Source organism: Zootoca vivipara, chromosome 7 (assembly GCF_965207765.1).
Source record: "Zootoca vivipara chromosome 7, rZooViv2.hap1.1, whole genome shotgun sequence".
Lineage (NCBI taxonomy): Eukaryota > Metazoa > Chordata > Lepidosauria > Squamata > Lacertidae > Zootoca > Zootoca vivipara.
The window spans coordinates 5,209,364-5,234,697 of NC_142590.1; the positions used below are offsets into that span (position 1 = coordinate 5,209,364).

The 25,334-nt window shown below is 43.6% G+C and overlaps 1 protein-coding gene and 1 pseudogene across 3 annotated transcripts in view; one reads left to right on the forward strand and one right to left on the reverse strand.

Annotated features, from left to right (window-relative positions):
- Positions 1-25,334, reverse strand: part of RABGAP1L (RAB GTPase activating protein 1 like) — a 132,838-nt gene that overhangs the window by 42,945 nt on the left and 64,559 nt on the right. For all 3 annotated transcript variants that reach the window (XM_035123633.3, XM_035123631.3, XM_035123632.3), the window contains 4 exons: positions 20,864-20,938; positions 19,307-19,432; positions 10,107-10,250; positions 6,539-6,580 (listed from right to left, as the gene is read on the reverse strand). In XM_035123633.3, the coding sequence (XP_034979524.3) occupies positions 6,539-6,580; positions 10,107-10,250; positions 19,307-19,432; positions 20,864-20,938 (387 nt within the window). The remainder of the gene's footprint in view (positions 1-6,538; positions 6,581-10,106; positions 10,251-19,306; positions 19,433-20,863; positions 20,939-25,334) is intronic.
- LOC148684963 (uncharacterized) lies at positions 1,018-2,963 on the forward strand (annotated as a pseudogene).

Sequence of the window (25,334 nt, forward strand, 5' to 3'; positions counted from 1 at the left end):
CGCTGTGAATCAGTAATGAAGGGGTAGAAAAGGAGGGGGAAGGGAGAGGCGGAGGTAGGTGAATGAGCATGCAGAGGGTGTCTCAGAGGAGAATGCTGTAATAAGAAGCCAATAGTGAGCTCTTGGACAGATGAGCTCCCCTCCCAATCCACCTTCCGTCTACATTAGTCTGACAGCTACCCAAGCCTGCAGACACATTGTAGTCTCAGTGTCTCTTGCTAGGAAGAAGTCAGGCTGATAGCCACACAAAATACTGGCCTCAATAAATATCTGCTTTCAAATAAAGATGTGATCCTGCCTAGGCATACTAAAGCAGAGGGAGAGGAAGGGAGGGGAGACCCATCAGTCCCACCCAGATTGCTGTACGAATGCAAGACCAATGGAAGAACAAAACAGCTGGGCGCTACTGATGCATGATCATCTGAAATGGTAGACTGTATTCCTATTCTCTGTACAGCACTAAGTTACAGCTTCCATGGTGGAAAAGCTTCAGAGCAGCTGTATGTGGGGAAATGGAGAACTGCTCTAAAAACATAAAATAAGCATACTGGGTAAAAGGAGCAATACTGATTGGAAAATGTGATGCAGCAAACTTCAAAGGATAGTTTCATTGGAGATATATGCAAATATTATTAGCATACGGGACATTTAACACACGTTTCACAATACTGATTTTTTTTTTTGAAATTGCTAAACATTCAGATGTAAATCTAATCTAACAAATTTAAAGTGCCTGATTATTTAGACTTCATTTTCTTTTCTTCATTGTAGATACGGTAATCTGTTGTCTATAAAGACATTATATTTGTAGTCACCTTGTTTTTAACAACATCTATATTTCTCATTAAAGAGCCTACGGCCTGTAGATAATGAGCCACATATTACATGCCCATATTGTCATGTCACAGATTTCAATGTGGCTGGGATAAAATCAGATGTCTCTGTCTCCTAGACAAAGATTCTGCTTGATTTGCTTATATTAGCCATGACCCAGACATACAGACAGACACAGTTACCATGACCATGTGTACCATAATTTACCAAGAATTCACCTCAATAAGGGGAATGCTGGATTCTGCATATGAAACTGGTTTTACGTATATTCTGGGTGGTGAGTGGACTTTTTAATTTAAAAAAACTACCCCTCCAACCAACCCTGCCCCAATTTTTTTTGGGGGGGGGGGAGATACACCACCATCACACGACTAAAGAAGAACATCTAAAACAAAGGTTTATCAACAAGGAAAAATTATTTAGTTAAAGTATATTAAATCCAGCATATCGCCGAAGACAAACATAGATGAAGACTGGTGATTTTCTGGAATGGAGCAGAAATTATCTTATCAAAGACTGATTACAAAAAGCAGTGTGGGTATAGCACAAGATCAGAGACCATATACACCTACATGCAACAACCCTTCAGAAAACAGTGTTGTGAATTTGCTGATTATTGTAAATGAATTTCTCATTATAGTTCTGTCTAACTTGACCATATAATTCTTGATTCCATTCCTAAGCTTCATGTCATTACTAATAGGATAAAATCACAACAATTCTACTTATATCAAGGCTGCAGGCAGGCCTGTTCTCTCCCCTAGCTTACTGTTCAGCAAACCCCCAGACTTAAAGGATTAAAATGTAAAGACTCTGAACATAAACTTGCCCTATGTGATTAAGATGCCATTCTACTTCTTGCTGACCCTGAAACTTAAAATAATAACCCACCCTTCACCCTAAGGATCCAGGCCAGGCTGCAACCATTAAATCACATTGTTAAAAATACTGTGAATAAGGACCCTCTCATCCATGACCTGATTACAGATGAGGAGGCCAATCTGGCCTGCATCACTGAGACCTGAGTGGGTGAGCAGGGTAGAGTCGGTCTCACCCAGATGTGCCCACCTCGGTACTCAGTGCAGCATCAGGCAAGACTTGAGGGTGGGGTAGGGAGAGTTGCTGTGGTCTATAGAGATATTCTCTCTCTCTCTCCCCCCCCCCCGTCCAGTCCAGTTGGGTGGGAATTAGAGTGTGTGTTCCTGGTGTTGAGCAGTGGCAGTGTTGGAGACTCCCAGACTGTTGGTTCTGGGGGGGCTTCAACATCCATACTGAGGTGACCGGCTCTGGGGTGGTTCAGGACTTCCTAACTGCCATGATGAACATGTCAATGGCCCAACACACGTGGCAAGCCACACTCTGGACCTTATTTTCTCAACTGGGCAGGAAGAGGGTGATCTGAGGGATATTGGCATCAGTCCCTTATCATGGTCAGATCACTTCCTGATGATGTTTAGGCTTTCAGCACCTTTCCCCCTCCAAAGAGGCAGGAAACCTATTAGGATGGTCTGCCCTCAGAGACTGATGGAGTCAATGGGCTTCCAGGCAGCTCTGGGGGATTTCCCACCCGATAGGACTGATGCTCCTGTCGAAACTCTGGCTGACCCTCTGGAACAACCGAATGGCTCAGACCAGTGACACAATCGCACCCTCTTTCACTTTGTGGAGCCCGTTTGGCTCCTTGGTATACTAGAACACACGTGGAGGGAAAATCTGGTTGAATGCAATCGAACACGTGAGGGCTCATCATCAAGTCTACCTAGTGGCAGTGAAGGCTGAAAAGAAGGACTACTTGGCTTCTTCCATTGCATTATCATTGTGCCGTCCAGTAGAGCTTTTCCGGGAAATGTGGGGTCCATTACAGTCTGGCCCGAAGGAGGTGGCAAAATTAACAGCAACTCACTGTTACTTGTTTGCAAAGCATATTGAGGATAAAATTGCTTGCATCCATCGGGACCTTGCCTCCGCTGTTACAGCAGATGAATCTCAAGGGGTGTCTAGAGCACAGTCTAGACCTGTTGTGTTGGATGAGTTTCAGTTGGTAAGGCTCAATGATGCAGACATGAGAATGCCCACCCTTGGGCCATCACCACCCTGTGCTAACATCCTATTTTGACTCCAAACTGAACTCAACCACCCAAGTTCACTATTAGAAAGAATGGTAAAATTGCAAACTTACACTCCACAAACTAGGAGGCAATTAGAGAGGGGGAGGGGGGAGCAAGAAGAGGAAACTTTGCGTATTGAGAAGAAGAATGAACCATCTTCTTCAAGCCCATAACAATTTATAGTAAGTCTGCTGGAGGGGGGAGGAGATCAGAGATCAGGGATGGTGGGCTGCATGATGTTAAGTGAGGAAAACTCCCCATTCCATTTACCACTTTCCAAATGCCTCCCCCGCCAATCTGCTATATAGCTATAACAATCTCGGATTTGAGATGGTGGTGGGAAGACTCTGTACATGAATCACACTTGTGCTCTGATTTCTAAAACAGCCTCCTCAAATTACAGAGTTCCTGGGTGAATGGCTGAGCTTAAAATATAAAACTAGATCTCAGGAAAGGTTTACATCAGGCATCCCCAAACTTTGGCCCTCCAGATGTTTTGGACTACAATTCCCATCTTCCCCGACCACTGGTCCTGTTAGCTAGGGATCATGGTAATCGTAGGCCAAATCATCTGGAGGGCTGCAGTTTGGGGATGCCTGGTTTACATATACTATCATAAAGGGACTGCAGTGAAGCAAATTATTTTCTTCTAGAATGAAATAGCCTTTTCCTATTAAAGAACACAGGGTGTGTTTCTATGCCTCATGGCTGCAATCAACTGACACTTGGGCCAATTTCATTATTTGAATTTGGAAACTGTAGTTTACTAACTTATAATCATTTAAATGATTTGTGGTGCCTTAAAAACTTATTTGGTGGCACAGTCTTTAGTAACCAAGAGCTCACTTCATCAGTTAGGAACACAGCCTTGGTTCATTAAGGTCAGTATTCTCTACATCAGCATCTCCCAATGTGTGTGTGTCATGAGCAGGTGTGTCACGGGCTTTTTAGGCAAACTTTTTAGGCATACTTACTATGTGTAATCCTTAACTGGTATGATAAATACCTCTTTAAAACTTTTTGTTTTGTTGTGACATCATGCTGCATTGTCATTTATAACCAAACATCAGAATCACTCAAGTCTTCATTTTAATACTTGAGAACTGCTCTCAGGCAGCAGAGAAGACCTAAGGTCCAAACATCATGTGACAGTAAGTTCAAGGGCTTCCAGTCAGAATGAACTCTTGCAAGAGAGGTTAAAAGCAATTTTGAAAGGTTTCTTCGGCTATGTTGAAACAAGAGAAAGAACAAGCAAGTGTTAAGTTCCTTGCATGGAGAAGATGGACAAATGCTATTGGGTAACAGAGAGAAGACAGAACTGCTCGACACTTACTCTGCCTGTCGTCACCCAACAGGAAAGCAATGCCCAATCTTGTGACACAAGGAAGGAGCTGCAGCCCAAGATAGGAAAAGATGCAGTAAGGGAACACCTAGCTACTTTAAATGAATTCAAATCTCCAGGGCCTGGTGAACTACACCTAAGGGTACTAAAGGTACAGATGAAATCTCAGTGTCTTTGTCTGTAATCTTTGATAATTCTTGGAGAACAGATAAGGTCCCTGTGGATTGGAGACAGGCATATGTTGCCTCCATATTCAAAAGGGGAGGGGGGAGAGAAGGCCCAGGTAACCACCAACCGGTGAGCTTGACATTGATCCCAGAGAAGTCTCTAGAACAGATAATTAAACAGTCTGTGCACTTAGGAAACAATGCTGTGACAACCAAGACTCAGAATGGGTTTCTCAAAAACAAGTCATGCCAGACAAATCACAAGTTTAGTAGATCAGGGAAATGCTGTGGATGTAGTGTATCTTGATTTCAGTAAGGCTTTTGACAAAGTCCCCCATGATATTCTTGTGGAGAAACTGATAAAATGTGGACTGAACGAAGTAACTTAGGTGAATTTGTAGCTGGTTGACTGACCGAACCAAAGAGTGCTCACTAACAGTTCCGTGTTATCCTGGGGAAAAGTGACAAGTGGGGTGCCACAGAGTTCTGTCCCGGGCCCATTGTTGTTCAACACCTTTATAAATGATTTGAATGACACCAGACTGGAAGGGGCAGCCAATGCCACAGAAGACAGTATTTGGGATTCAAGATGACCTTAACATTCTTCTTCCTCTTTTTTCTGTTTTTATTTGTTTATTTTTATTGCATTGCATTATGGAAAGCCTTAATAAAATTTATTATTATTACTTTTCTTTTTAAAAGAATGTCCCCCATAATGGTTTGGCATAAAGGGACATTTGTCTTGCTGCGAATTTATGTTTGAAGACCCCGAAGGGAGGACATTCTGCCCACCTTTCCTTCCTCCACTGACAACTTGGGGGGAGGGTTGTGGGTTACACCACCACTTCACACAAGGTTAGGGCTTCCTTTCCCCAATTTAGAGAGTTACCTGTAAACTGAGCTTTTTGTCTGCTAAAGTGAGGGCAGGGGGAGCCTGCTATTCTTGTTCTGTCTGTGGCTCCCTACACACACACACACACACACACACACACACACACAGGCACACACACACACACAGGCACACACCCTTCCTTGCTAGTTTCCTGAAATGATGTTTTAAGTTATTTTTCAGGTGGTCTCTTTTCAAGGATCATTTATGGGTTGAATAATTGTCTGCCCTGCCAGTTAGTCTGGTGGGAGGGATGACTCCTCTCCTTGTGAAGTACCCTGCCTGAACTTCCAGTAGGAAATGTCACCCCTATCAGGAATATCCACTATAAGGATCTTGAAACAGACATTCACAGCGAAACAAATTTTCATTTTCTCAAAGCACCTTCGTCATGGCACGTGGCACTCCTTGTGCTGACTACCACTTCAAAAGGCACTGGAGAGTGAACTGCAAGCAGGACACTGATACACTTATTCCATACATCTGCTTCATTCAATATAGCATTTCATTCTATCTAGTGCCCAGCTAGATGCAACAGCTCTCATCCCCATAACAAACAGAACAGCCGTGCTGATCACTATAGTCACCCAGGGAGGGAAATGTATATAATATAGTGCTTGTTCCCAAAAAGAGCCAGCCAAGGCCAACAACCAAGGACATAGCAACGGAGATCTCACTTCGCTCTACAATTGCTCCTACTTCCTTTCAACCTCCCAGTATGAACAGCAATGCTTGTCTTCTAAGAGACTTCCAAGAGTTGCAAGGGGCATCTTATCACTTTCAGTCAGGCCAGCAGCTTCTTTTGTAGGGGGAAAGGCCACATTACTATAGCTCCTCTCCGATACAGAATTCTTCATATACCTGTTTGCCTTCATGATCCTTTCATGCCAAGAAATAGTTTTATAAAATAATTGTTGCTCACACTGAAGTTTCCTATAATACGAGAACTAGCTTCTGATTCAAATCCCTGTACTGGAATAAACTGCCTGATATAAAACATCTATGAACTGTATGGGCAGGCTTCTAACAGCCACCTAGCTATGGTGAATAAAAACTACCTCCTAGTCACAAGGCAGGAAGCTTTTATAAATTGGCAGGGAGGCTATCAAGGAGCAACAAATGACAAGACAAACATATGTGGTCAAATAGGCTAGTAAAGTTGTGAGTAATTTTTGTCAAGTTACACAAAATGACTTACCTTTAGGAGAGCCAGTGCTACATTAAAGATTACATTCAGACCCTGAAAAAGAGAAATATATGGTATTGATCCTGTTTATCAATTTTAAAAAACAGGGACACTCCAAAACACAAATATTTAAGAACTACTTCTGTGACAAAGCAAAAGTAACACAAACATCAAATCAAGCAGCAAAACTGTTCCCAGGCTATATCATCACTCTACTACAGTCATTATGGCTTAACTGTGAAAAAAAGTACCTGTGAATACAAAACTAACACATTAAGGAGAAGACTAGACTAAATAACTCTTCTTATCTAGTTTTCTGAATGTAGAGCTATTTGTTTATCATTCTGTTGTGTGATCCCCACTTTTAGTTTAAAGCAGAACAGCTCAGGGACAGTATTTTTGCTTTATCTGGTGTTTATTTTCAACTCACAAATATTTGGCTCACATGGCTCCTCCTCCCCATATGACCCATGATCAGAAACATAAAACTGCAGTGAGTGGCAATCCAGAGTTTACCCTGAAACCAGGACTGCTAGCTTTGGTTTGCTGCTAAGTGTGATTAGAATATTCCAATGGCAGAGTGCAGAGGGGAGAGGAAGTAAGTGACCTCAAGGCTCATGATTTAGTAGGCAGCTGTAGTAACTTACAAATGGTACTGGCCACAGTCTGGTACAAAACTAAACATGCTAAAGTTGTATTTATTTAACCGGGGTCACAAATACAAAAGGAATATTTTTTAATCATACTGTATCATGTAAGCAAACCAGATTTCATCCACTAGAGGTCAGAATTGTAACAGTAATTAAACTCCAATAGCCAGCAGCAGTTACTTTACATATCCTGAACACAATGTGTCACAGGTCTTTACATACAGTACAACAGGGGTCGGCAAGATTTACCTCGCCTGCACATGCACAGGTGTGATTTCTGACACCGCAGAAGCGAGTCCCCACGTCACACCTGTTTAGTGCAATGCGAGGGGGACTCGCCAAGCAGGCGGCTCGGTTCGGGGGCGGTTCAGTTAAACAACCCCCATGGGCCACTTGAAGCCCATGGGCCTTAGGTTTCCGACCCCTGCAGTACAAGATGATGAATGAAAATGGCTCAATTCAAACATAAAACTAAATCATGGTTTGGTGATCAGCAGCGTCACTGTGGGATCACACATTCCCTCTTCCTACCCGTGTGGAAGCCTTAGTCATAGTCTACTGGGCCATACAAATTGGTAAAACACACATCAATCAATGCCCAAGCATTATTTCTCTGGGCTGTTATAAACATGCAACATGGCCAAACCCTACCCTACCCCACGCCCCCAAAACGACTTTGTACATTTTGAAAAACTGCAGAATGGGTTGGTATCCTCGTCTCTTTGTTAAAGCTCCTTAGATTTCTGTTTGTCACTTTCATTTAATTAATATATTCTGTGCTGCTGTTTTAGACTATATGCACAAATCAGACACAAACGCCCTTTAGGCGTTAGATTTTGAGGAAAGGGTACAATGCCAGTTCTTCTACATACTCTAGACACTAGGTTCATTTGTAGGGCTGGGCAACGTCGGGTTTTCAACATCATGTTATATCACCACACCAACCAAACATCGTGACCTGGTGATACACCACAATGTCAAAACCACAATGTCAAAACAACAAGCTACACTGGCCCCAGCCAGGAGGAGGGGCAGAGCGATGACAGCTTCACTCAGCAGTATAACACGGGTGAAACCACCTCTGCGCCTGAGTCCCTCTGCTACTAGTGGCCTGAAGCTGGTAGCAGAGGACTCGGGAGCAGAGTCTGTTTTACCTGCAATATACCCAGGTGAAGCCCCCATCACGGTCTGCCCCTCATACCGGTCCTGAGCAATGTATCGATACATCACCCAGGCCTACTCATTTGTTCATTTATGTCTCTGGGGCCTGCAAATCGTATTAGCAGTGCTCTGCTGTTACTTCTGAATAAGGTCTATGACTCTTTCCGGTCAGAATGTTGAAAGGTAAACTAAAGTGTATGAGGCAAACTGATTTAAACTTCATAGTGTGTATGGGGGTGGCACTTTGAAGCAGCCAAAACCATGTTTTTAGAAAGCAGATTTCTCCTTTAACAAGTAGCCTCACCAACTACATGCCTTTCTAAATAACCCAACAGTAAAATCGGCAGCAACTAGACCCCTGACAACTTTCGAAAGCCTCCTCCAAATGTTAAAAGGACATGGAAAGGGGACAGTATCTGCAATATACAAAATACTACTCCAAAATCCCACAGACCCCTTGGACAACCTAAAAAGACAATGGGAGGATGACATAGGATATGAAATCAACCCTACCCAGTGGATTAGAATGTGGTCGAAACCCCCCTTCAAATCTATATCAATGAAAAGAAAAGAACTCTCGTTGAAACTAACTTACAGATGGTACCTGACTCCAAGGAAACTAGCATTAATACGTTCAGGAACCTCATCGAAATGTTGGAGAGGATGCACCTCCATAGGCACATATCTCCACATGTGGTGGGAGTGCCCTAAAATCCAATCATTCTGGATGACATCCATGCAAGAAATCTGTAAGATAACTAAGCAAGTGCTAGAAATCACCCCAGAATTGGTTTTACTAAATATCTTTCAAGATAACAACGCTCACTCAGAACACAAATAACTTATAATTCACCTATTGTCAGCAACAAGAACCATCATAGCCAGACACTGGAGGGACCTGTCAGGAGTAAGCATGGACCAATGGTACCAGGTTGTATGGGAAACGGCCCTACTAGAAAAACTAACCAGTAAGCTGAAACTGACACAGGGACAAACAGAAGAAGACACCTTCACTAAGACGAATCCCGACCTCTCTCACCAACAGAGAAGCACGAACAAACAACAGAGAACCTGCACAAACGATGCTGACGCCAAACCCCTACACATATCAAAAAAAGCAGAAACATCGACAATCCACCACACCCAACCCCCCATCCCACCCACCTCTTTCCCCCCTTCCTCATAATGTCTCAATAAGTAAAATTGATTGTGTAAAAATGATACATGGAAGAAGGGGGGGGGGGAATTGAGACATTGCACTACCTTTGTAACCCAAGAAAATCCTTAACAAAAAAATAATTATAAAAAAACAAACAAACAAGTAGCCTCAATTATTCAAACAAATCTTATAATGGAGAAAGGGTCAGAAAAATTATCCCACAATCATTCCAGTTCTTTTTAAAAAAAGGCAACTTTGGGAAGAGGTTATACATAGCACCTTGCTGAATGGAACAATTCACTGCTTTCTTTCCCCCCGTGTACTCTTGTAGGGTATCTCCCAATCTCCCTAAAGACAATTTTTGGGGCGTATGATGAGAGGAGAGAGGAGAAAACCCTGTTGCACTAGCAGGAGCCATTGCGCTACAGATGGCAGAGTAACCCACATTATTTTAAGAAAACAGAGTAAGTGCAAGAGCATTCCCCTGTAATATTCTCATTTAATACAAGTAGTCTTCCTTCATATTCAATAACAAAAGTAAGCTCAAGAAAAGTGGCAATTCATTTCATGCAAAGCAAGACTCTTCAGATTGAAGGTGGTTTTATTTTACCTCACAAAGGAGTAAATCAATTATGTGGAAGACCATGCAGAGTGGGAACTTGGCAGTGAAGAGGGTGAGAAACCACTGGGATGCATACATGTGAGCTTCCAAGTTCTGTTTCAAGAAATGATTATACAAATCCGGAAGCTGCTCCTAGAGGGAAAAGAGAAAGTTGACTTCTAACAAGCTTCTAACAATGAAATACTTCATTACAAATGCTAGCATGCCAAAATACATTTTAAGTTGATACCTGTTTTGCTCTCCTTATTCTTATCCTACTAATATATGTACATTTTCTTATGATGAATTTCTGTGACACCTGGAGGGCACTCAACAACATTTGGATGGCGCCTCCTCCTAGAGCAGATATGCAGGGTCCACAGCTAACCGAAAGAACAATTAAATCAGGGTTGAGTACAGTAATTAAATCACAGGAGACCCTACTTACTTCCCCGACATGTACAGCAGAGGCAAAAGCCACCAACTCCTCCTGTAACTGGTTAGTCTCAGAAGGAAAGAAGGTTCGAGCCCCACACTGGACAAAAGATTCCTGCATTGCAGGGGGTTGGACTAGATGGTCCTTGTAGTCCATTCCAACTTAATGATCCAATGACAAATGCCTCCTGGGAGTCTCAGAAAACAGAAATTCACTATAAGGGAAATTCTATTTCCTCATGCGATCCCAGAGGACACTCAACAATTCTAACAGTGTTACATCACAGCAGTATACATTCTGGTTTTTTAATATTTTATTTTTCATCTTCACATTTTACAATATAATCACACATCTGAATTTAACAGATCCAACTGAAACATCCAATCATAAAAAAAAACACCTTTCTGTGGTTACTTATGTTAAATATTTCCCCACTGCATTTCCAGTTCCTATCTGTCAGGATCGTGTGGTGGTTGCTCACGCCAGCCTCCAAACTGTCTTTTAACAGTTTTATTGTGCATACTATTTACAGTGCAGAGCTACAAAAACACGTCCATCTCAGTCACTCGCAGAATCCAGGAGTGCCCCCTTCCGGTTTCCACCCCAACCTAAGAAATTGGGCACCCCCAGGCGCCGCCTCCCCTCTTTGTGTTTGACACCTCTGCGCAACTGGGGCAACGGAAGCTGCATCTCCCTCTCTGAGCCCTCCTCCCTGAGGTGGTGCAGGGGCTCCTTGCTAGCATCGCTGACCCCTCTTTCCTCCTCGCTGACCGTTTCCCCTTCCTCCTCATTGGACGACTCGCTGCTACCTCAGCTGGAAGAGGTACTGCTGGAGAGAAGGGGCTGGGGGCGGGGATCCCTGTAACCCGATCTGGCATCCCCCTCCTCCCGCAGAACCTCTGAGAGCCCCCTGACAATATCTATCTACTACATGATTTATGTTATATTTCAGTTATTCTCACTGCACGTTTTTATGTCAATCCTGCGAGTGATTTAAGCTGTTTACAATAATTCTTCAGATAATCAATAAAATTTCCCCATTCTATATCAAAACATCTCTCTTCTTGATTTCTTAATCTTCCAGTAAATTATCTTCAGCATTTTTTCCAACTCATTATATATCATTTTCCAGTATGCTTTTGCTACCTTGCAAGACCACTACGTTTGAAAAGGGTATCCTCTTTCTCCTTACACTTCCAACAGGTATCTGATTCTGACAAACATTTTTGCTAATTTACTGGGAGTCAGATACCATCTATACATCATTTTCATATAGTTTTCTTTTATCCCATAACATGCAATAAATTTCATATCAACATTCCACAGTCACTCCCACTCTGTCATTTCAATATTATGACCAATATATATTCCTCAGTGTATCATTGATGATTTCACCTGTTCATCTTTTGTTTGCCATTCTAATAGCATCTCATACATTTTAGGCAATGATTTATTATTATTATTATTATTATTATTATTATTATTATTATTATTATCTAACAGGTCTCTTTCTAATTGCGAAGTTTTGAGTTGAAAAACCATTCCTCTTATCTAATTTAAATAGTTCACTACGCTAACGATACTGCAGCCAACTTGTTACCAAATTGGTAACAGTATACATTCTGGATGGACTTCTGAAAACCAAGAGTTATTACTTTACAATCCTGCACATTTTTTTAATGCTAAAAGCAGAATCTGCTGAGCAAACAGAATAAATTATATAAAACTCTGCAAATGTGTAGACCAAGGCCTAAATGTCCTCATCAGGAAAACTACCCTTGAAAGCTGCCAAAGCAGCTGCCACGCTTAGAGAGTGGGCTGCAATACCCACCAGTAGCTTCTGGACCAAGCTCTGATTGGCCAAGACAATAGATCATGTCTATTGATTCCATGGGAATCACCGGGGAAGAGGACGAAGAGGAGGCTGCCGGCTGGACCTCCCAATGGTGATATCCCAACAAAGGGTTAATGGGCCCAGACTATGGATTCCTGGACAAAGGATTAACGGGCCCAGTGGAGACGGTGAACAAAGCGTCATGGGCACCAGACTATGGATTGCTGGGCAAAGGGTTCCGTGCCCAGGAATGGAAAGGCTAATCGCCCAGGAGGCAGCAGGAAAAGGCAGTGTGTTCCGAAAGCAGCTGGAATGCTGGAAAACTTCGGACAAAGTGGAGAGAAGGTATGTGAAAGCCGGGGCTTTTACAAGCATGCCGCGGCAGGCATGCAAGCAAGAGACTTTGATCTGCGCAGCCTGAAGTTTTATGGCACGCAGTAAAACTTTCACAGTGATTAATGACTGTGAGGACAGTGGACTGTGAGAGAGCTGCAAGCATTTTTCCCAGTTAGTAAGAGAGAAGGGAAAAATGGAGTTTTTGTACAGCTCTGGCTCTGAAGAGATAATTTTCCTTCGTGGAGAAAATTATCATAATTGGGCAAAATGTACACAGAAGAGGCTGCAGGATGCGGGGGTGTGGTACACAATTGCCGCAAAAAGGGGAAGTGAAAATACCCCAGACCAATTCCCCAGCTGGAGGGAAGATGATTCTTTTGCAAGAGGATTGATTATCACAAGTTTGTGTCCGGGACAATTGATTTATGTTGGTGCATGCAATTCAGCTTGTGAGATGTGGGAAACATTGAAGCTAGCTTTTGGAGGGGGAGGAAGCTGTGATGGCGATTCCCCAAATGATTGCTGGAGTGCTGGGTCACCCGGTTGCAAACCACAGGAAGAGCTGGCTGAGATGTCAGACGTGGTGGGGGTGCAGTCTCCAGTGAATGCAAAAGCTGAGGGCGCCACTTGGGAATTGCAGCAGGAGCTGGCTGTCGCGTCAGACCTGGAGCAAGTGGCTGCACAGAGTGCTTCAATGGAAATTGCTGAGGGCGCCAGTTGCAAATCTCAGGGGGAGATGGCGTCATCATCCCACACAGACGTGCAGTCCCATGGGAACGAAGGTCAGTCTTCAAAGTCTTTGCAAAAGCCGACACGTAAACAGAAGCTTGCAGGTGCAGCAGCTTTGTCGCTAAGGAGGGGCGAGGAGAAGCCCACAAATGTGAAGCTTGTTGCTAAGGCCCAGCCGAAGGGGGAAGAATTGCAGCCCACAACAGTGTCACGAGGCCAGGAGCAGGGGGGCAGAGAGTTGAAGCCCACAACTGCAGCTGGCAAAGAGAAAAAGTCTTCGGCTGGAAAGAAGAAGGGGGGCGGCCAGGAGCAGAAGCCCACACAGCAGCAAAACAGGACTTTGCTGGCTGGAAGAGTTCAAAGCAAGTTTGTTGTCAGTTCCACAATTCAGAAGCACATTTGCAATGACAAAAATTTGTTTACTTGCTTTTCTTCACAGGATGAATTCATGAAGTCTAATGAAGGACTTTTACATGTGCAGGGAGCTGGAGATGTCTACATAAAAGGACTGAATTTCACACTATGTGATGTTTTGTATGTGCAAGATGCACAAAATAATTTGCTTTCCATTTCACAGATGTCTGAAGAAGGGTATGGAATTTCTTTTGAAAATGGAAGCTGTCTCATCAAGAAAGGAGATGAGGAATTTCTGAATGCTCCAAGAGTTGATAATCAATATGTATTTACTTTTGATTATGATGATGAAAATGTGGTTTATATACCTGAAGAGGCCTGTGATGCTAACACTGATCAGTTTCTTCTTACAGGTGGTTTTGATCACACCAATGGTCACCTGAGTTTGCAAGAGGTGTCCAATGAGGAGCCTGGAAGGGTTCAGGGTTTAAAGGTTCAACCCTGTGATTCTTTTGCTGATTGCAATGATGTAATTGCTGATGATGGGAAGCTGTCTAGCAGACAGACTTCCACACCCTGTGAAGTGATTCATATTGATCTAGCTGATCAAATGACACTTTCAGTGGATGAAGTTGCAAATGGCCAAGATGGTCAACTGACTCCCTCAGAGAGTGAAGAGGGGTACATCAGGAATGATGGTAATGCCGATCTCATTGGAGTGAAATGCTCCGGTCCCAGTGAAGGTGAATTCACTTCTCAGGAGCTAGATGCTTTCCTGGATGAGAAGCAAATTCAAAAGGATCTCTCACGTCCCAAAAGTTCTTGGGAGGGTAATTTGTGTGAGGGAGCTGGGAATTCTGGAAAATCAATGCAGCAGGGACTAACACCCTTGTTGCACAGTGCCAATCCAGAGAAGATACAAATGAAAGGTATTTCCCAGGTTCACCCAGATGGTGATGTCAATCCCAAGGGGGTGGTAAAGGAGGAAATTTCCCTGGTTCACCTAGGTGGTGCTACCAATCCCAAGTGGGAGGAAGGTGGGGGAATTTTCCTGGTTCATGCAAATGATGTGATTCACCCAAGTGGAGCAGCACAAGATGCAGATGATGATCAGGATGGTTCAAATTCAGTGGGAGGTAGTGGTACTGCTGTAGCTGGTGATGCAGCAGGCTACAAAGGTGTTGAAACCTCACTCAGACCTGCATTTGAGTCTGACACTGAATTGGGAGAACCACTGCTCACCATTGATAATTTTTCTCTTGAGAAAGAGGAAATGAGTCTTTGCAAATCTGTAGGGGCTACAACAGGCAAACAGCCTGAGAGATTTGCTGATGAGTTTCCTAAGACTGCTGTTGCTGTTCTTAGAGGCTCAGAAAAGGTTTTTGAACCTGAAAGCTTCAAGGAGGTTCAGGAAATGACCTCAAAATATGCTCAACCATGGCTAGCTGCCATGAACGCAGAGATTGATTCCTTAGATAGGAATCAGACCTGGGAACTGGTCAAAATGGTCCCAGGAATGAAGCTGGTAAACAGCAGGTGGGTCTTTAAGGCCGAAGCTGACCAACATGGCAAGGTAGTGAGGCACACAGCCAAACTGGTCGCAACAGGGTTTTCACAGGTTCAAGGTGAAAACAGCATTGAGACTATTGCACCCAATGTGAAGTATGAGAGCTTAAAGCTTTTGCTCAAGATTGCTTCGGAGGAGAAAATGCACGTATCACATATTGTATTGGATGCTAATGATGCAAATGTTTTGACTGGGATTTTGCAGGAGGATCTGTTTTTACTTCCACCTGCAGGAGTGCACGTACCACAGGGGATGGTCTGCAAGTTGAAGAAATCCCTATTTGGTCTCAAGAGGAGTGCCAGGTGTTGGGACACAACACTAACAGAGATGTTGCTTTCTCTAGGTTTTCACCAAAGTATTGCTGTTTCATGTGTGTTTGTCAAGGAAGAGGGGGAGCACAAACTGTATTGCTTTTGTTATGATGCTGAAATGCTTATCTTCTGGAAACACAAGGATTTGTACCAGCGTACACTTGCTAAGTTGCAGGAACACTACACCATGGAGGATCTTGGTGAGGTTTCCAACTATTTTTCTCTAGAAGTTGAGAAAGACACAGAAGGTAATTTTCTGGTGCACCAGACCCAGGAAATTACAGAGGTATTGAACAGGATGGATTTGGGTGATGCAAATCCTATAGACACACCTATGGTGCCAGGTTATCTAAGAGATGATAACGCAGAAGCATTTTCTGACACCATTTTGTATAGATGTGTTCTAGGCAAGCTATGCTTCATTGCAAAATGTTCAAGACCTGACATTGCTGCAAGCTGTGATTTGCTTGGCAGGCATGCAAACAATCCTACTGTTAAGGATTGGCAAGCTCTGCAGCGCATAGGTCGCTATCTTCGAAGCACTATGCACTGCAAGCTGAAGTTGACAAGTCAGAAGACTGGAGGTCTTGAGATTTTTGCAAATGCAAGTTTCAGAAGTGATGCCACAGGTGGCACAAGCTCTTCTGGGGTTTGCTACTTGTACAACCACTGTCTGATTGGCTGGATGTGCAAGGAGCAAACAATAGTGAGTTTGAGTTCCTATGCAGCGGAACTCAACACTCTCTCATTCTCGCTCACAGATTGCGAGTGGTTGATGCAACTGTTTCAGGATGTCAAAGTCAAGGTGACTTGTCCAGTACAGGTGTATCAGGACAACATTTCCTGTTTGGATTTGCTAGCTTCAGAGGGTTGCAAGCAAAGGTCCAAGTTCTTGCAAATGAGGTTACGTCATGCAAGAGAGTGTATCAGGAAGGGACCAGGTCAAGTGTCCTACATGCCAGGTAATGATTTTCCTGCTAGTGTGTTGTCCAAGGTTGTTAACAGAGAACAACTAAAGGTGGATGTGCCAAAGCTACAGTTGGGATTACTGAAGTTTAAGGTTACACAGAATGGGGGAGTTTTGTTAGGATTTCATAGTAGATTCTGTTCCACCTTAAACAGGAACAGGCTTGGCAGAGGATGTTGAATGTATCACATGATATATATTTCCGTGGGTTGTACTATTGTAATGCTGTTAGTTAGTCTTGCTTTCGCTTTGAGGATGGAGACAGACACGTTTGGTCTATCTTCCGAGATGCTTTAGATGCTTTATAATAAACGCTTGTAAATATGCAAGGACTTCTCTCTGAGTATTCCTTCTGATGCTGATGCTGCTGCCACACCACACTAACGCTGGAATGAGCTCTGCTGATTGCGTGCTCAGGTCACAAAGACCTTGAGTCGTGTTCCATGGGAATCACCGGGGAAGAGGACGAAGAGGAGGCTGCCGGCTGGACCTCCCAATGGTGATATCCCAACAATGTCATCCACCAATAGATGGTTGTTTAGAGACTCTGGTACCCAAACATCTGTTCAGGAAGGAAATGAATAGGGACTCTTGTTTTCCTAGGTTATGTCATCCTATCTAAATAGATGTGAAGCATCTTAGTCATATCCAGCTTGTGCCAGTCTTGTTCCTTGGGGTGCACTGACTTAGGACATAGCCAAAGTAGGGATATTTCCTGTGACACATGGGAAAGTGTGTTAATTTTGGTGTATTCTGTGTGCTGAGGGTCTCAGTGTCCTCTTACCTACCCTATGGGAGAGGAGAGATGGCTGGACTGAGTTGTAGAACTGAGTTGTAGAACTGATGGGGATTTCCATGATATAACTGCACCTAACCCTGAACTCTCCCACTCAACACAGTGCTGGGAGTGGGATAAGGATGCAACAGCAACTACCTGTAGTTTCCCTTACGTGTCCTTGTTACCTTTCTCTATCAGGGGAGGAACAGAGAAGCAGAAGTATAAACTTAAATTAAAACTAAAGGCAAAAGGTTCTGAATCCAAGGCTGGCCTGATCAGGACCAACTTAAGCTCATATTGCGCCGTGGTGCATGGATCCCTCCGGCGTCCGTCCGTCCCCGGCCCCACCCCCACCCCCACCCCCTGGAGAAGAGAAGCTGGATACTTCCGAGTAAACAGGCATAGGATCACGCTGCACGGAGTCTTTCTCCGGAGCCAACTTGCACAAGGTTGCATAACATGAGGGAAGGCAAGAGGGTGTGTGCGTCTGTGTGTGTGTGTGTGTGTGTGTGTGTGTGTGTGAGAGAGAGAGAGAGAGAGAGAGAGAGAGAGAGAGAGAGAATGTGCACGTGCGTGTGTGCCAAATGGACGGACAGTGGAGGGAGCCAGCCCAGCGCCAGGCTTCAAAGGTTCCTTGCATCAAATGAGGGGGTTGCCGCCGCCGCCGCCGCCATCGCAACACATGAAGGCAGCAGCAGCTGGCAGCCATCCCGAGCTCGGATCAGTGCAGCCGCTGCCTGCCCGCCCTGCCTGCCAGACAGCCACTCTCTGCGCGTGCACGGGCGGATGGTATATGTATGTGAGACCCAGATAAGCTGGACAGAGGGACCCCACTTGGGGAGCTTTCCCGCAGGGCCCTAATGCGCCCCGGCTTCCTCGCCCCGGTGGAAGGAGGCGACTCACGCTCCACACTCTGCTCCACTTTTGTGTGCTTCATGGAAGCAGATTAGAGAGACCCCTCGCTATCCTTGTCCTCCTTTCTCTACAAGGGTCAGGTTGCAAAGCAAAAGCCCACCCTTCCCGCCCTCTTGGCAGCAGCTTTCTTCTCTCCCCCCCCCCACTTCCCAGTCCTCAGATGCCTCTGCAAAGTTCTCTCACATACACCCTCCCAAAGCAATCACGGGATTTACTCATGAAAGCAAAGGTTCTTGGGTGAGATGTTTGCAGCCGCGGCATGGTGAAGGCGGGCGAAGGCGGTGCTGCCGGAGGGGCTGGAGGGCGGACTCCTCTGGCAGGGAGGAGACTCCGGGCACGCACGGCATGGAGAGGGCGGCGAGCTGATGCTGGGAGGCACAGCATCCAGTCTCCACCTCTTCCACTGCGCCCTCCAGAACCCCTGCCGCCGGCAAAGCCGCGCAGCTCCCCCACTCGCTGGGGATCCCTGAGAGGCCGGCGCTTTGGCGCATTGTGCCAGTAGCCCCTGTAGGAAAGACGGCTCTGGGCCTGATAGGTCAGGGTGGCCTCATAATCTGGAGAAGCAAGAAGGATGTATCCTGCCACTCTGCTCCAGTGGAGGCACCATCCCAGTGTTGTCAAATACCCCTGGGGAGACCCAGGAGAACACTTCAATTATACCAATAAAATGTGAAAGTAAATTTAAAGATGTATCATTTATTCTTTAGAGAGCAGGAAGCTAGGATATAATAAAGACAATATATTTCTGTAGAGAGATAACCTTTCATATGAAAAAGATTCTAATTTTCCAATTAAAGAAATGCAATGAGACCAATTGCAGTCCTTTTACTAGAAGTAACTTCACAAAATAATGTATGCACAAGAAATGCACACTTGTTTCCACACACATCAGTTCTCAGGACAACACTACAGGTTTCAATGGTACCCTCCCTTGGTTTAACATTTTTATAATGTAAAGATGAATTCCTGAGCCAGAGCTTACCTGTATAAGTTTCTCCAACTGGTAAAATTTGCTGCGAAGATCTTCCAAGTTGTTTTTATAGAGGTCCCGCAGGCCATAGTCATACATTATCCTCACCAGCACACAGAATGCTTGCTCTTCAGGCATCTGCATGGAAACCATTTAAATGAACAAAGTGGCCCTCATGTGAGCTCTGTAATGCTTTAGCCCTAGAATGTATTGCACATAGAGGATTATATGCAAAGAGTGCAAAGCAAGCAAGCAAACAAAAGCATTTCTCTAAATATTGCATTTAGAAATTACTTTTGATTTTGTGAACAGCAAGTTCTATTATTCTATAAATTATGGGCCATACAATACATGCACCTGCCATTTTAATTACAGTACTAGTGATGCTGCGGAAGTGCAAGTTTTCCTAGCTGACAAAATGCAAATATATTTCAAGGTGAACTCCCTCAAACCTGTTCTATATGCACAACGGGAGCCCTAGTGACAGAGAATAAAGCTAACAAGCAAGTTAAGCATTTGTACATGTTTAGCAATGGAGCAATAAGGCCAAGGCAGTCAACTCTCTGCCTTCTGATCTTACAAATTCCAGGTTCCTAAGTATACAAACTCAATAAATAACAATTACAGATGTAAAGGTAGAAATCCAGATGTGTGACCGCTGCCCAGTGTGTTTCATAGAGGGTTACAGATGCATGTACTCAAACTAACTTTTCCAGGAAAGGAGCGTGAAGAACTGAAGGAAATAGTGGTGACAAGAGACGAAGTTCTAGGCTTTATAGGCAAATTAAAATCTAAAAAATCATCTACCTGAGAATTATTGAAGAATTCAAATATGAAATGGCTGAAAACCTTACAAAAATATAGAACTTGTCTCTCAGATCAGTTTCCATACCCAAGGACTGGAAAGTGGTAAATTTATCACCAGTTTTTAAAGGGGGATCCAGGGGGGATAGTTGGCTTAATATCTGCTCTGGAGAAACTGGTGGAAATAATTACTGGATATAGAATAATCAAGCGTAAAAAATACGTGTTTTGTTGAGGAACCAACATAGGATTTACCTTTGCACAACCTATCACAATTTTTTAAAAGAGTTTTAGAGAGCATCAAGAAATGGATGAGCCAATACATAATGTGCCCCATGGCTTTCAAACAGAGTTTGATACAACTTGCCAAAGACTCCCAAGTAAGCTTTGGAACCATAGGATGACAGGCCCTCTTGCCGATCAGAAAAAGGTTAAAGAGCGGGAAGCAGAGTGTAATAATAAATGGGCAATTCTCACAATGGAGGGGCATATACAAATGTGGAATGAGCATTACGTGGCACCTGTAACAGTACCAGTTCTGCAGATCAAAGCAGTCTAGTGGGCAAATATGGGAGCTGAAAATGGAGGAAGCTAATCAAAGAACAAAGTAGTCCTGTTCTAGTTTCAATCTGGACAAAAGGAAGCAGCAAGAAAAGAGGATTAAACAGGAAAGGGAATCTTACAAGTATTTGAGATATGGAAAGCAAAAATCTTTTAACTGCTTTGGCTCCTTAAGCAAGAACATCGTTTCCATGGTGTACTCACGTGCAGCAGCAAAACAGCAGCTAGAAAGGAATGACCCTGACAATAGCCAATTTCTTCATCATACACGGAATATGCCTGTAATAAAAGGACAAGTTTTATTACAATATTGTAGTGAATAATGTCAGTCCATGATCACAATTCAGGTGATGGTAGAGAGAGCAATGTGGTCTTTCCAGAATAATAATAATATAATAATAATAATTTATTATTTATACCCCGCCCATCTGGCCGGGTTCCCCCAGCCACTCCCCCAGAATGGCCTCCTCTAGTGCTTTATTTTAAAAGGTGTAAACTTAAAACTTAGCCTGCAATGCTCCACTGCTATGACAGACACTGAAGTAGCAGGCAGTTGTCATGACTTGTCCACAAAGTGTTAATATGTTAAACACTACTTATATACAGAACAGGCTACGTAAGCCGGCATCAGTGGATTAGAGGCCCCTTCCCAGCTCTTGTCCATCCCTCAGATAAGGGAGTAGCAACAGGCAGACAGCACCAGAAGCCTCTCCTTCCCCAACTGAACCAAAATGAAGGCTTCAAAGTTTCAAAGCAGATAAGCATTTATGAGCTCATTCTTGCAGCAACTAACAATTAGTCCAGGGGTTATCTTGACTGCCAATTTCACCATTTTGATCTACGCAGGCAGCTGTGACTCTGCCGCAGCAAAACTCTGCAGTCTTGTGGCACTGGTTTTTATGGGTCAGGGCACACTTAATCACTTGCATTGGATAATTTAAGATTCCTGCCCCAAAATATTATGCAACTATAAATAAACTATAAATCTTACGGTATCTTAAAGACTCTAAGCTAATGAAGATACCTTATGCAGCAGGTGAATTACTATTATCCCTAATAAATTTCCATTAGAAGTAGGGAGAAGGGATCACAGAGTGTCATGGACTGACACCAAGGAAGGGAAAGTTCACCGAACAAATGAAAAGGAAGCAGCAATTAAGCATATGTGTGTGCATGCAGATAAATCTGAAAGTATGATTCAGTGAATAAAAACAGAATACATGCACGCAGAGGAGGAACTCAGGAAGGATGTCTAATGAGTTGGTTAACAGGGAAGATTTTGGATGCAAAGTCTGCAACAGGTAAAGTGGTAAAGGGTAAAGGCAGCCTACAGTTTGGGAGATACTGCAAACATGTAATTCCTTCCTCTCAAATGCTTTTTAAAATAAAATTATGGTACTACTATTCATGATTTTGCTTGGATAAAGTTTAAAGTTAGGGGATGCAGGACAGGTGGCACTGTGATCTAAACCACTGAGCCTCTTGGGCTTGCTGATCAGAAGGTCGGCGGTTCGAATCCTTGTGACGGGGTGAGCTCCTGTTGCTCGGTCCCAGGCTCCTGCCAACCAAGCAGTTTGAAAGCACATCAAAGCGCAAGTAGATAAATGGGTACCGCTCCAGCGGGAAGGTAAACGGCATTTCCATGCGCTGCTCTGGTGTCGGTGTTCTGCTACGCCAGAAGCAGCTTAGTCATGCTTAGTCATGCTGGCCACATGACCCAGAAAAACTGTCTATGGAGAAATGCCGGCTCCCTCAACCTGTAAAGCAAGATGAGCGCCACAACCCCAGAGTCGTCTGCAACTGGACTTAACTGTCAGGGATCCTTTACCTTTTTAAAGTTTTGATAAGCCGAAGTAAAGTATTTACTCAAGTCTAATACACCATCGAATCTAATGTGCACATCAATTTTCAGAACCTTGAAACAAAAAATTATTTGCTGAAGAATGTAAATGTGCCATCGAATCTAATGTGCACCTTATATTTTGCAACATAATTTGGTCAAAAAAGGTGAGCATTAGGTTGAAGTAAATAAGGTTGTATGCAAAATTCATTCCCAAACAGAGAGAAAGAGACATTCAAGAACTGCTTTATTTCTTTAAGGAATCTGGGACTAATGAATTAAAGCAATCTGAACACTATAGTGCTGTGATATTTCTTCTGCTTGCATTGCATTGCCCAAGGACTTCATCTATGTTTGAAAAAAATAATATCCTTTTACTAAAACATGATGAGAACAGGGAGCCCAAGATAGGAGTGTCCTTAAGCATTTGTTCCTCCCCCACCACCACCACCACCACCACATCATACAATCCTCTTGTGTCTGAATAGGCTATTACTACTGTTCATAATTTTGCATTGATGGTAGCTTCATCCATTGTTACAACCCCACATGGACAAAGAGTTTTACATTTCCCAATAAGGTAATAATAACAAATAATTTTACCCTTCACTCCTACCAAGCATCCAGACAAGACAGGAAATAATTACTTTTAAAGTTCATGTGATATTTGTAATCAAAACCTGTCACAGTGGCCTGGGTGGGCTACTTCAGAGTAACGACTCCACACAGCTCTGCATTTTATCCTTTTATTGGTGCTGTGTATGTACAGTGCTCAAGGCAGTTTTATTTACAGATAGTGGCACATCTTGTCAGTCTTCCTCAGTACCTCCGAATGGAGGTTGGCGCGTTTTCCTCCAGCAAAGAAGCTTGGGGAGACCCAGCCTCTTCCCACGACGTTTCTTGCGCAATTCCGGGGTGGGCGGGATCGGCCTTCCCCCCTTGCTCCCCCCTTCCTGTCCCACCTTGGGCAGTGGCTCCGCTACCTTGCCTGAGCCTCGGACACCACTTCCTGCTTCTCCACTTGAGGCGGAACTCTCCCTGCTTTCCCCAGCGCTCGGGGATGGGCTGGAGCTCAAGATGGGAGGGACCTCCCGGTATCCCCTGTCCCTCACAAAACCATTTGGATCTCTGAAACAATCTCTGATAAGAAAAGCTTATACTTTTCCTTGAAATGATAGAATTCTTCTCCAATCAAAAATACTACCATCATTACCACATTTCTTCTGACAAGCCCTAAAATGATTATAACTGGCAGAATTGACAGTAAAGTTTTTTTAAAAAAAAGTGAATACATGTGGTCTCTGAATGAATGCTTTGTACAAGCACAACAATAGGTACTAGTACAGTGGTACCTCAGGTTAAGTACTTAATTGGTTCTGGAAGTCTGTACTTAACCTGAAGCGTACTTAACCTGAAGCGAACTTTCCCACTGAAAGTAATGGAAAGTGGATTAATCCATTCCAGACAGGTCCGTGGAGTACCTAAATTGAAAGTACTCAACCTGAAACGTACTTAACCTGAGGTATGGCTGTATTTAAATATATAAAAGTGAAAATTCTCTCCCCTTCATCTTCTCCATACAAAGACAGCAGTGTTTCTTCAAATGGAAAGACAGACAATGGATGCAGAAATTTTCTTTGCTAAACAAAGGATGCCACCTTCTGTGCTACTCTTTTCCATGTGGCATCAGAATGAACTTGGTTTCAAGGCAACACAGGCAAGGCTAGACCATATAATTTTGCAAAGACACCTTGGTGGTAAGAAGAGAAGACTATATAATGGTTTGCGCCTTGCCTGACAATACATGACAGATGTGTCATCTGTCAGCAAGCAAGATTTTTAATGCCAGGAAGCCGTGGGAGTGTTCTTGTCAGTGTTCCAAATTCAAAGTAGGAGCAACCTTGTTTTGTTTGGACCCTTCTATACAGAACCTAAACTTTAAGTGAGCACTGAAAGTCTTAACTAACCAGTGTGATACTGATTCAGAATTCGTGTCATCTTTGCTCTGATAAACAATGGGTAGAACCTTCTTGATTTTAACTTTATATATATATGCTTTGTAGTCTATAGTCAGGTCCCATGCTTGTAACTATTATACAATTTAAACATTTTGTGTTCTAGTCTGCAATAATGCCAAATTCTGGTGCTCACTTGACACAGGCCAACGGCCCAGCATCCTATTCTCACAGTGGCCAGCCAGAGCCAACCTTGGAGTTGTCTGTGGACCCACCCTCCAGTGCTCAACACTGGCACCAAAATGTCCAGGACAAACATAACATGTCGTTGGACCCGAACTTGAACTCAGGCTTCTAGCCCAGCATCTTCTTTTTCAGCAGACATTTTAAGGAAGTTTTCTGGTTTAAGGATTATTTTTCACTGATTTTATCCATCGTATGCTTCTATGGATGCTCATGCTTAGTACTACTACTACTACTACTAATAATAATAATAATAATAATAATAATAATAATACTGTCCAGTGGCAGCAGCTCTCCAGGGTTTCAGGCAAGGGACCCTCACAACTCTAACTGGAGATGCTGGGGATCAAATCTGGGACCTTCTGCAGGCAAAGCAAGTGCTGCTCTGCCATTGAGCTGTGATCCTCCCCCATCTGCTTTAGTGTTGAGGGTCCCACAAAACTTTGCCTCTGCCTAATCCAGACATTTAGGAGACATTCTGAAAGTGCTGCTGAAGGCAGCCAACTAACCAAATTGAGGCTGACAAAACTAAATATAATTCCAAGAGATACTGCCCGGTAGGCACAACTGCAGCAGGTTGAGTTTAGGTCTCATTTTCAAGAGAGAATGCTTTGCAATCACATATTGGCACAGGAAA